Source organism: Gopherus evgoodei, chromosome 8 (genome assembly GCF_007399415.2).
Source record: "Gopherus evgoodei ecotype Sinaloan lineage chromosome 8, rGopEvg1_v1.p, whole genome shotgun sequence".
NCBI lineage: Eukaryota > Metazoa > Chordata > Testudines > Testudinidae > Gopherus > Gopherus evgoodei.
Genome location: NC_044329.1, coordinates 112,014,426 through 112,027,443, shown reverse-complemented (window position 1 = coordinate 112,027,443; position 13,018 = coordinate 112,014,426). Strand labels below are relative to the sequence as shown.

Below are 13,018 nucleotides of genomic sequence, written 5' to 3'. Positions count from 1 at the left end.
CACTTTAGCAGTAGTGGCTCTTAAAACAACACTATAATTTACTCCATAATGATCTTTTCTCTAAAATTTCAAGAGCACAAATTTTTAAATTACCTTTCCAAAGCCCTAACCTGATTTAATCATTGGAGCTGTTTTTTGGTTTCTTAAATCAAGGATTTTACATTACCTTGACTGAAATTGCTTCCTAACGAACCTGACTAATAACAATAAGCTATGGCTGTGGTTAGGCATAGTGCTGGGTTTCATGGTCAAGGAAATCACTGCCCAATGGCTGCTACCTCACCAACCGTATGTGAACGTAAATGAGAGTCTCTGGTAGTTTATTCTCTTGTCACCTGGCAGGCTGAACTCTGCTCCAGTGAAAGGCTTTGAGAAAGATGTGGGTGGCAAGACAACGCTGCGGATCACATACCCTGAAGGTGCCATCCAGAAACTGGAGCAGTATGAGAAGGACTCCTTCTTTGTTCTGGCCGGATTCAAGTGGCAGGATTTCAAGTGGCTCAAATACATTGTTTACAAGGAGAAAGTGGTAAGACTTGGTCTGTGTCGCTTAGGTGGATGGAGTGGGGCACTATTAGTAAGTCATGATTTTACCTACAGTGTTTGGATCTGGGCCCGGTTTCTCTGTCTGCCCCTGCCCAGATGTCTGCATTTCACTGGGTGGTCTGACACTTCCAGGGACCCCGTTTTTAATGAAATAGGCTTTGTAATGCCAGCTCAATGGATCTGGCTGCCCCTGTAGAATCTGGGCTCACACCATAAGAATGTAAGAACTGCCAGACTGGGTCAGAGAAAAAGTCCATCTATCCCAGAATCCTGTCTCTGACAGTGGCCAATGCCAGGTGCTTTTGGCAGTTGGAGGTTTAGGGAAACCTGAAGTATGGGGTTGCATCCCTGCCCATCTTAGCAAATAGCCATTGATAGGTAAGTTCAGGGAGGATGGGTCCAGTTCTTTTCTGAACCCAGTTATACTTTTGGCCTCCACAACATTCCATGGCAACGATTGCCACAGGTTGACTGGGCGTTGTGTGAAGAAATACTTCCTTTTGTTTGTTCTAAACCTTCTACTTATTAATTTCATTGGATGACACCTAGTCCTTGTGTTATGTGAAGGGGTAAATAACACTTCCCTATTTACTTTCTCCACACCAGTCACGATTTTACAGATATCTATCATATCACTCTTAGTTGAACAGTCCCAGTCTTTTTAATCTCTCTTCATATGGAAGCTGTTCCATGCCCCTAATAATTTTTGTTGCTCTTCTCTGCACCTTCTTCAATTCTAATGTATATTTTTTTAGATGGGGCAATGAGAACTGCATGCAGTATTCAAGGAATGGGCGTACCATGGATTTATACAGTGGCATTGTGATATTTTCTGTTGTATTATCTATCCCTTTCCTAATGGTTCCTAACATTGTTCACTTTTTTGACTGCCATTGCACGTTGAGGAGATGTTTTCAGAGAACTGTCCATGACGACTCCAAGATCTCTTTCATGGGTAAGAGCTAATTTAGACCCTGTCATTTTGTATGTATATTTGGGATTATTTTTCCATACAAAATGATAGGATCTACATTTACTCTTACCACTCATCAATGCTTGACTTGCCAGAGTTTATGCTCCTTGAATGAGTCTGCCAAACAGTGAATTTAATTGTATACTGATCCCAAATTATGTGAAAAAGCGAGTGTTGATTTTAATCTGTTTCATAGATTCATAGAATTTAAGGCCAAATGGGACCATTACAGCATCTGACCTGACCTCCTGTATATCACAGGCAAGTAACAAGTACCAATGACTGGAAGTGAAGCCAGAAAAATTCAAATTAGAAATAAAGCACAGATTTTTAACAGTTTGGGTGATTAACCACTAGAACAAGCTACCACGGGAAGTGGTGGATTCTCCATCTCTTGATGTCTTCAAATCCAGACTGATGCCTTTCTGGAAAGTATGCTGTAGCCAAACATAAGTTATTGGGCCAATACAGGGGTAACTGCATGGAAATGTAATGGCCTGTGATATACAGGTCAGACCCGATGATCTAATGTTCCCTTCTGGCCTAAAACTCTATGAAATCTATGAAACCACACACACAAGTTTGAGAAGAAAGGTGAGGGATCTGTGTGGAAACAAGCTTCCACAGAGGGATTTATCTATTTTGTCTGATGTGCTTCCTTCACAGGCTGCTCTGTATCACATTTTATGATGATCTGATATTCTTTCTTTAGCTGCTTGAGAATAGAGACACCAGCATATTGTGTGGAGCTTTAGATCAGAAACTTCAGAAATGTGGAGGGGAGGCCAGAGAAACAATATTCTCTTCAAGTGATTGACCACATGGATTCCACTTACGGTGTCAGGCACCTGAAATTAGTCATATGCTGTTGACTATGATTATCTGGGGCCACCCCTGGGTCCTGGATGCTCTAGTGCCCTTCCCACCCCAGGCCATAAAGGGAAGACCCGGCCCAGCCATCGTATCAGATCCTTGCTACCACCCATGGCTGCCTCTTACTGCCTCTTACAGAGGTCATCTGCGTCTCCCAGGCAAAGACAGAACCTGAGAAGAAGACCCTCTCCCCGCTCCTCTTCTGCCACATACTCTGTGTTGTCCTCTTATCAGCAGATTTAAAGCTATGGTCAAGAGCCATATAGAACCATTAGCTCCATCCTACCCCCTTGCACCTCTTTGTCAGCTCTCTCTTTGGTTTTGGGTCACCTGGAACTAAATACTATCTGACCAGTCAGTCCTGGAGGTGATAGACTAGGAGTATTCTATCCAGTTCCTCCCTACCCCCTTCTCTGTCCCTCTTCAGGGATCAATCTCACAGGATATGGCTAAGGAAGGAAGTAAACTCCTGTCTGCAATTTGGGGTGCCCTGGGAGTTCAAGGGCCAGGGATGCTTACTCACGTTATTTCCTGATCCCAGAGAAGAAAGAGGGAGTGCCCCATTCTGGACCTTTAATGTCTCAACAAAGCCCCTTTGTTTCAGGTTCAGGATGGTAACTCTAGCATCCATAATCACCACTGCCAATCCACATACCTCCTAACTTGCAAGATGCCGGTTTCCATACAGCTAGTCACCCAGCCCACAGGAAATATCTCAGGTTCCTGGTAGGGAAGTCCCACTATCCAGAGTGCTTCCCTCCACGGCTCCCAGAGTACTTATCAAGTACCTGCTGGGCCATGGCAGCCCTCCTCCAGAGACAAAGGATACACCTATACCCAGACCTCGCTGGTTGGCATATTCGGGGGCAGTCACCTGAACAAATGAACAGCTCCCGCCAAAGAAGTCTAGTGCTCTTTGCTGCTCTGGGTCTCAGTGAGCAGAGGTGCCTGTTCTCTCTCCTACTCAGAGCATAGTATTCACAGGAGCAGTATTAGATTCCAAAGCAGCAAGAGCTTACCTACCACAGGAAAAGGTCCACTCTCTACTGAACCCTGTCAGTCAACTCCAGACACGCCTGAAGACATGACTTAGAGTACGCCTCGGCTCCTGGAACAAAAAATGTTTGGTGAGCTCTTAGAGTTGTTTCTAATTTTCACTTGAACCAAATAAATCCGTCTGTCTGTTTTCTTTCCTAAGCCTCACATTAGCCAAGGGGAAGATAAACTTTACACCCTCGATGTTGTGAGGTCCTTATCCTACTTCCTGGATAGGGCAAGACCCTTCAGAAACTCTCCCAGGCTGTTACTGGCCTTCGTTGACAGGATGAAGGGTCAACCTGTGCTCACCCAAAGACTATCCAAATTGGTGTCTGACTGTGTGCATTCCAGGACCTGCCCTTCCCTGCTACTGCAGAGGCCTGTATCATCTGGATTCTGTTTCAGTGAAGGGACTGAGGGGTAGTTGAGCTAACTCCACTTTTTATACCTGTAAGTGAGAGGGGATGAGGGCATCCAGGGCACAGGCATGGTTCCAACAGACAGTGCTCTTCAAAAGATGCAGATCTCACACCAGAATCTCATTCCATCAGAATCCATGTGGACCACACGTCTCCAGGAACCAGTTACTGAAAAGTAACTGTTGGTTGGATAGTATCAGAGGGGTAGCCGTGTTAGTCTGGATCTGTAAAAGCAGCAAAGAATCCTGTGGCACCTTATAGACTAACAGATGTTTTGGAGCATGAGCTTTCGTGGGTGAATACCCACTTCGTCGGACGGTTGGATAGTTGTTCTGGCCAGGAGGTGGCTAAGTGGCATGCCTACTCTAGTCATCCAAAAAACCCCAAACAGAATAACAAATCAGAGAAAGAAAGATTGTCTACTATGTTCAGAGCAGACAGTTCCTGAAACCACCAGACCAGCAAGTGCGCACCCTTATGCAAACTAGTAATATAAGGAAATGGAGTTGGGGCTGAATCAAAGAGAGTTCTTCATGGATCATTTCGTCAGAAAAAGTTACTGCATTTTATACATTCATAGATCCCAAGGCCGGAAGGGACCATTGTGACCACCTAGTCTGACCTCCTGTATAGCATGGGCCAGAGAACTTCCCCAAAATAATTCCTAGAGCAGATCTTTCAGAAAAACATCCAGTCTTGATTTAAAAATGCCAGTGATGGAGAATCCATCATGACCCTTGATACGTTGTTCCAATGGCTAATTACCCTCGCTGTTAAAAATTTACACCTTATTTCCAGTCTGACTGTGTCTAGCTTCAACTTCCAGCCATTGGATGGTGTTAGACCTTCCTCTGGTAGCCTGGAGAGTCCATTATCAAGTATTTGTTCCCCGTATAACCGTTTATGGACTGTGATTAAATTACTCCTTGTGCTGATTTTCGTTAAGCTAAATAGATCAAGCTCCTTGAGTCTGTCAATAGAAGGCAGATTTTCTAATTCTTTAATCAGTCTCGTGGCCCTTCTCTGAACCTTCACCAATTTATTAACATCTGTCTTGAACTGTGGACACCAGAACTGGACACAGGATTCCAGCAGCGGACGCATCAATGACAAATACAGAGGTAAAATATCCTCTCTGCTCCTATTCAAGATTCCCATGTTTATGCATCCCAGTATCACTTTAGCCCTTTTGGCCACAGTGTCACATTGGCAGCTCATGTTCAGCTGATTGTCCACCACGACCTCCTCCCATCTTTTTCCAAGTCCCTGCTTCCCAGGATAGAGTCCCCCATCCTGTATGTACGGCCTGTCTTTGTTCCTAGATGTGTACATTTACATTTAGCTGCACTAACACACAGACTGTGTGCTTGCACTCAGCTTACCAAGCAATCCAGATTGCTTTTAATCAGTGTCCTCTTTATTATTTAGCACTTCCCCAATTTTGTGTCATCTGCAAACTTTATCAGTGATGATTTCTTTTTCTTCCAGTTCATTGACAAAAATGAGAAATAGCCTAGGGCCAAGAACCAATCCCTGCAGGCCCTCACTAGAAACACACTGATTTATGATGATTTCCCTGAGTAGGATTAAATGTTGAGACCTATCAGTTAGCCAGCTTTTAATCCATTTAATGTGTGCCATGGTAATTTTATAATTATTCTAATTTTTTAATCAAAATGTTGTGTGGTCACAGCTGAAATGTCTCACAAAAGTCTATTACATCAACCCTGTTACTGTTATCAACAAAACTTGTCATCTCATCAAAAAAAGATACCAAATTAGTTTGAGAAGATCTGTTTTCCATAAACCCATGTTGATATTAATTGTTGCCCTCCTTTACTTCTTTATTAACCGAGTCCTGTATATGCTGCTCCGTTATTTTGCCTGGCATCAGTGTCAAACTGACAGACCTGTAATTACTCCGCTCATCCCATTTACCCTTTGTAAGTATTGGAATGACATGAGCTTTCATTCCAGTCTTCAGGAACTTCCCCAGCGTTCCAAGACTTACTGCAAATCAACATTAACAACCTGGGTAGGGCTCTCTTCCCTGAACATTTGGCACATGATGGTAAAGAAGCCAAGTGAGGGCAAAGGTTTCACTGGAAATTGGCAGCTTCCGGACTTCCTTCTCTTGTAATAATAACCATGCTAACACTTCCAACTGCAACCTGAAGAGCCTTCGCCAGAAGGAGCAGCTTGTGGAGAAGTGCCTGAGGGAGCAGGAAATTCTTTGATAATGAAAGTCTGGAGGTAAGTGAGCCTGCTGGCAAGTGAGGCCAAGTTCAGGTGTTTGCCCGTTGTAGAGGCGTGTCTGTCTGGCACACTGCACTGTGCAATGATCAGCAAGTATCAGCACCGCAATGACAGGCAGGGCATAGACTCTGCCCTGTCTAAACCTAAAGTGCATCTGCTGCCTGTCACCTGTAGGGATTCAATAAGGTTGATCTCTGAGCAGTGCTCCTGGATGAAGGACATTCTAATGCATCTCTCTCCTTTGAAGTGGAAAGTTTCCCCTCCTGCCATGTCTTGGTGCTGAGGACTTTGGGGACCAACAGTGGAGGATGATTTTGGTTTTCTTTTGACTTGAAATAAATACTCTGAGATTTCTACTTCAGAGCCACGTTTGTGTGTTTAGTCAGTAGGCTGTTGTGATCCTAGTTGAATAAAGAGTTGGTAAGTGCATGGCTCCCTGGCTGGATTTATCATGCCACACCAAAGCCGGACCTCTCAGTGCTACAAGAAGACAGAATATCTGAGCGCTTTTTCTGGAGGCTCCCTTCTTCCCTCGTTTGGTGGCCCTGCCATATTACCTGCTTGCTGGGGCTGACTGATAACTTCGCTGCTCCTTTATACCTTGCCAGTTTCTGATCTCTGACTGATAGGGTTTGTTTAAGAACCTCCATCTGATGCTATCTCACATCTCTGGGAAAAGCCGGGACAACCACCTAGTTGGGCCAAAGCAGCAGCTGATTCTGAAAGATTCAAAGATTTTCCCTGCCATGCACTGAGGAAACTGCTTCTTTAGAGGGCTGGAAAGTGAGTCCAAGAGCAGAGAAGGAAAGCCCAGAGGTTCCCCCCCCCACCTCATATGTTACTCTTATGCCTCCAGATCTTTGACCAGTCAGCTTGTCAGGGACGGTCAAACAGTCAGAGGTGAAGACTAAATGTTTCTGTTCCAAGAGGTCTCTTTTGAAATGGAGCAGTGTCCGTGCAGCTGCATTGTCCCAGGTGAGGGTACAAGGTCCCACTTTCAGACCATAGCACTCCTGGTGAATAGCTTCCTGAGATGCTGACGGGTGCCGCCTGGGATTGATGATGTGATTCTTGTGTCAACTGTAAACCAGCCACTGAGTGGCACAGTACAGAAGAGCCTCTCTTGGCTCTGGTTAGTATTGCTCATGTCATGGCATACCTGGGTCCCATTTGGGAACCCCTGGCGCCACAACTGAGATCAGCATTGTTCCCTCAGTATAGAGGGGGTGTTGGTGGGAGGCCATTCTCGACTAATCCCTCACCTGGTCTGGAATAGCCCCCCATCTGTTTGTGTGGCTTTTGGACGGAGTGCTGCTTGAAGGTGGGTTTTCTCCTTGTTTTTCCTTTACTGGTAGTATTGGCATCAACTCTAAGTCTCTGTTTGTTTCTTTGGACACACCTTCTGCACACTGCTCCTTTCTCTCCTGTGCCCTGCAGAATCAGGGAGTAGGGAGTGCAGGTATGTGAGGTGGCGGGCTGAACAAAGGCTTCATCGTTCTGTGCCTAGGCATAACCTCTGCTGTCATTGGAGCCCAACAGCCCTGGGCGGGCGCCCTCTCTCTGTGCTGCTGTCTGCTCTGGCACTAGTGCACTTCCATATCAAGTGTGTGTAATTGCTGTCTTCTCTTTACACAGGCTTCTCCTCTCCTTAGCTGTTTCCCACTTGCTGCCTGTTACGTTCATTCTCATTAAAATTGTAACGCAAACAAGTAATGTCTCTCTCCCTCTGAATAGATGGGTCAGATGCTTAGTGGGAGACAGCAAAGCAGCCACTGCAGCCACCCTGTAGCATTGATTTACTAGAGAGGCCCATGCCTGGTGACGCACAGCCAGATGGGGGTGCTGTTCAGCTACTTGTTGGACTTAGGAGACTGGCGCTGGACCCTGTAGTTCCCTCTGAATTTGACACTAAAGCAATTGCTGCAGCTTCCTGAGCTGGGTAGTCAAGCCTTGGAATCTCTCTGCAGTTACTGTGCTTTCCAAGCTCTCCGGCTCTGCCCTTAAACCTATTTTTAAATTTAAAAAATTCCTATGTGCTGCAATGAGCAGAATTTTTCTGAAGGCCTCTCTTGAATGAAGCTAGCCTTTAGAATAAAGCTCTGGCAGGCAGAGGCCAAGAGCAATTCTGACAGGAAACGTGGGATCAGTTTGTCCAACACAAGAAGCTAGAGTTTGGAAAGTAGCTTTTAAATTCAAGTTGTGAGTGGAGTGTTATGGGAACTGTGTATAGGTAGACTCCTCCCCTGTTGTCAGTGACAGTCTCCGATGTGAAGAGCAGGCGTGGGAGGCTACAGGACTCTGAACAAGTCCGTGTGCGGTGTTACGCCCCACACTACATCCGCCTGTTCTGGTGTAACTGTCCAATGGGAGAGGACAGGCCCTGAGCTCCAGGATCTGGTGGTGTTGAGGGGAGGTGGTTGATTTGAGAAATGTACTTAGAGGTTGTGCCTGTTTCTTTCAAAGTACTGCAGTGCCGGACTCAGGGCAGCTGAAGTGTTAAATGTGAACCAAAGAAAACACCCTCCGCAGCTCACCTTTCTAATCTGGGGGGCGCTGCAGCAGCATGGCTGCACTCATGCAGCTGTAGTGCATCTGGTGAAGAGGGTCTGTGCTGATGGGAGAGAGCTCTCCCACTGACATAGTGCCGTCCACACCAGCCGTTAGGTTGGTGTGACTAACGTCACTTGAGGGGTGACCGGTTCACCCCGCAGCACCATAAGTGGTGGTGTATGTACAAATCCTGAGGTTTTAAAGGCAGGTGAAGAACATTATAGTGAACCTGGACAGCAGCTGAATTGCACCTGGGGAAGAGATTCAGGACCACAGAGTCCTGAGGCATGAAGCTTCCCTGAGCCCTTGTCACTCAGTCTGGGTAGCTGTTTGTCTGTCCTTTACAGCCATGACTCCCACCTTAAAAAGTGTTTTTACCCTTTATTCTTAATTCACCTGTTGTTAACTTAATCAGGTGACACATTCTCATATTATGGGGTGGGAGGGATTTATCAGTTATGGGCTCGGTGGGGAAATCATTGGGTTAGAACTTCTGGCTTGTGCTTTTCAGGAGGTCATAATAGATGGTCATAACGGTCCCTTTTGGCCTTAGAATCTATTCAAAGTCCTAAGACAGTGGTTCTCAACCAAGGGTACATGTACCCCTGGGGTATGCAGAGGTCTTCCAGGGGTACGTCAACTCATCCAGGTAGTTGCCTAGTTTTACAACAGGCTACATAAAAAGCACCAGCGAAGTCAGTACAAACTACAATGTCATACAGTGAGTTGTTTATACTGCTCTATATACGATAAGACTGAAATGTAAGGACAATAGTTATATTCCAATTGATTTATTTTATAATTATTTGGTAAAATGAGAAAATCAGTCAGCAATTTTCCAGTAATAGTGTGCTGTGACACTTGTGTATTTTTATGTCTGAATTTGTAAGCAAGTAGTTTTTAAGTGAGGTGAAACTTGGAGTACGGAAGACAGATCAGACTCCTGAAAGGGAGACAGTCATCTGGAAAGGCTAAGAGCTGCTGTCCTAAGTGATGGGGCCTTCATGGGACCCTTGGAGAGAATGAGCCACGATATAAAGGAAATTGCACAGATTTCCCCCTAAGATAGCATCCCTGGGCCGTAATACTGCGCAGTGCTTCAGCAGCCCATTGGCCTGGCCTGTGGCTTGTCCCACTCCTGGAGAAGCTGCTGGGAGGGGGCTTACCTCTTGGGGGTTGTGTTTCATGTGCCGGGGAGGCTGTCCATTGTGACTGTTGCCCATGGGCAGGGAAAGGAGTCAGAGACTTGGATTTTATTTCATAATTCATGTTTCCTGGGAAATTTGATATATTATTATTTGCATTTTGCCAGTGCCTGTGGTATATTTCAGACTGAAAAGAGACTCCCTTACTCAGCTCCAGGGGTTTTGCTATCAACATTTGCTTTCTGTACACCAAAAAAAGTCTGAACAAGAAATATTTATCCAAGAAGTGTGGTGGTGAATACAGTCCAGATTTCAGTCATTCGGAACGGGGTCATGACGACAGACATTAATTCAGAAAGGAATACAGATTGGGTGATTTATGCCTGAAATACGTGTGTTCCTTGGCGGACTTCATAGGTTACTTGTAGAGTTAGGGCTGTCGGAGCAGTTTGTGGGGCTTGCTGTGCCTCAGAAGATCAAAGCTCCAGGACAGGAGTTTGATCTACATCTCCAGTTTGTGTAATAAATGCTGAGGTAGCCATATGCCCCGTCTTCATTTATCTGCCTGGCTGCTCTCAGTGCTGCTGGCTTCTCCCTGGGAGGGAGGCGTGTTCTCCTCTGAGAAAGGGAAGTGTCCTGCCGGCCTTAGAACATGAGTCCTGAATTCCTCATCTGTGACAGGTTTCAGAGCGGTAGCCGTGTTAATCTGTATCAGCAAAAAGAACAAGGAGTCCTTGTGGCACCTTAGAGACTAACAAATTTATTTGAACATAAGCTTTCGTGGGCTACAGCTGGGGTGACCAGATGTCCCGATTTCATCGGGACTGTCCCGATTATTTGCTTGTTTGTCCCGCGTCCCGACCAATGCTAGGTCGGGACACTGGACAAACAAGCAAAAGCTCTGGAGCCCGGAAGGGCTCGCGCCCTCCCCCGTCCCAACTCCGCCCCCTCCTTTCCCCATTGGCTCCCTCCCCAAATCCCCGCCTCTTGCCAAGCACACCATGCCCAGGAGACGCAGGGGAACGCGGGGCTGGGGTGAGTGTGAGTCCAGCCTGGCCTCGAGCAGGCACGACTCGTGCTCTGTACCTGGAGGGAGAGTAGGGGGTGGCCCACGGGGCCAGGCGGCGGCTGTTCTCCGCACGTGGGCAGTGGAACTCGGGAGCAGCCGCAGCTGCAGCTCCCACTGCTGCAGGGGAAGGAAGTGGCCAAGCACATAGCACTCGGCAACTGCGACTTTGGCGCCCGGGCCCGAACCCCCCGAGCCTGGGCCTGCTGCGGGGACCAAGCAGCGCACACGCTGCTCCCAGTCCCTGGCCAGTCGCATCTGGGCTGGCTGCCCAGCTGGTGTAATCCTGCGGCAGAGGCATCAGCAGCCCAGCCCTGTTTGTTCCCTTGCGGGACCTGAGCGGGATGTGGGGGGGGCAGGGGCCTGCTGCCCCCACTCTGGGGCCGCCCGCGGGATTGCACCAGCTTGGCAGCCAGTCCAGACACAACTGGCCAGGGGCTGGGCGCAGCATGTGCGCTGGGTCCCCGCAGCAGGCCCGGTCTCTGGGGGTTCGGGCCTGGGCACCAGAGCCACAGCCACCGAGCTTGGCCAGCGGCTGCTTCCTCCCCCCGCGGCAGTGGGAGCTGCAGCAGCGGCTGCTCCCGAGTCCCGCTGCCCAGGTGGGGAGAACAGCCGCCGCCTGGCCCCGCAGGCCACCCCCTAATCTCCCTCCAGGTACCGCGCCCGAGTCCTGTCTGCTTGGGGCCAGGCCGAACTCACACTCACCCCAGCCCCATGCTCCCCTGAGTCTTCCAGGCCTTCCTCCAGTGCTTGCGGAGGGAGGAGGAATCAGGGGTGGGATTTTAGTGTTGTTTTTTTTTGTTGCTCTTCTGCCATTTTATTCCCCTTGTCCCGTCCCCCCCACACCCCGTCCCGATATTTGACCTGGGTGATCTGGTCACCCTAGCTACAGCCCACTTCATCGGATGCATGCAGTGGAAAATACAGTAGGAAGATATATACAGAGAACATGAAAAAATGGGTGTTGCCATACCAACTGTAACAAGACTAATCTATTAAAGTGGGCTATTATCAGCAGGAGAAAAGAAACTTTTGTAGTGATAATCAGGATGGCCCATTTCCAACAGTTGACAAGAAGGTATGGGTAACAGTAGCGGAAAAAGTTTGCATGCGGAAATAGCATAGCCATGTCTTCACACACAATACTTAGGCCGTCTTTCAAAAGTGACACTTCTCCTCTTACCTGTGGGATGCAGGAACAATCGGAATAACATTCAAACTAAGTGTGTTTTGTAGGTAGCCTTAAGAGTGTCATCTTGATGTCCACTTTCTCCCCAATAATCTTTCCTGCAGTGTCCTGTCCTAACACTGCGGACCACGTTCTGCTCTGGCCTGCACCATTGTAACGCCAGAGAGACACATTAAAACCAATAGTGTTACTGGGGATTTACACTGATGGAACTGAGAGCGGGACTGGGCCTCCTGATTCGCAGAGGCAGGCTTGTGTCTCGCACGGCCCGTGTACAGCTAACTGGAAGCAAGCAGGCAAGCCAGGAGAGGTGGGTTGCACCACAGGAACTTAGCGTTTTTCACTCAGCTCAGCTCAGCTAGAAATGCTCTGCTGTCAGGAGGAATGCTCACAAATCCACACAGATTAAACAAAGCCTGAAAGTCAGGGTGTTGTTGGTTTAGTTTTCCACGTGTTCACAATGTTTGTTTATGTGTATGCAGGGCAGAAATGTCCCAATGTCAGCCACAGGAATGCACAAGCAATCATGGGTGTTGTAAAAACAGAACTCGTGCTCGATACAACAATGCCACACTCTCCCTGCAGCTCACCTTTCACCTCCCAGCACTATTGTAGTTGGTGCCCATTGTTGGAGCAGTGTCCTGCGCTGCAAAGGCCTTAGCTAGAAGATGTGGTCTTGCCTGTTCTTGACGTGGTCCTCTGCTCCCTGAGGGTACTGGTCAGATCATATATAAAGTAGTCCATATATTTAATACACTTGAACGCAAAAGCCTAAGACTACTGCTTGGAAATAATACTCTGTCCTTCCCCAGAGCTTTCCATCCAGGGCTCTCAACACAACTTTGCAGAAATTAATGAATCAGACTCATACCAATGTGTTGAACCATTATTAGCCCCCTATACAATGGAGACGCATAGGCACAGAGATGATAGGTACTTGTCTAGGTCAGGTGTTCTCAACCT

The 13,018-nt window shown here is 47.4% G+C and overlaps 1 protein-coding gene across 13 annotated transcripts in view; it reads left to right on the top strand.

The window, feature by feature from the left end:
* The window catches only part of ST3GAL3 (ST3 beta-galactoside alpha-2,3-sialyltransferase 3), a 444,286-nt gene that overhangs the window by 320,476 nt on the left and 110,792 nt on the right, over nucleotides 1–13,018 (top strand). For all 13 annotated transcript variants that reach the window (XM_030572865.1, XM_030572866.1, XM_030572862.1 and 10 more), the window contains one exon: nucleotides 343–529. In XM_030572865.1, coding sequence (XP_030428725.1) covers nucleotides 343–529 — 187 coding nt within the window. The remainder of the gene's footprint in view (nucleotides 1–342; nucleotides 530–13,018) is intronic.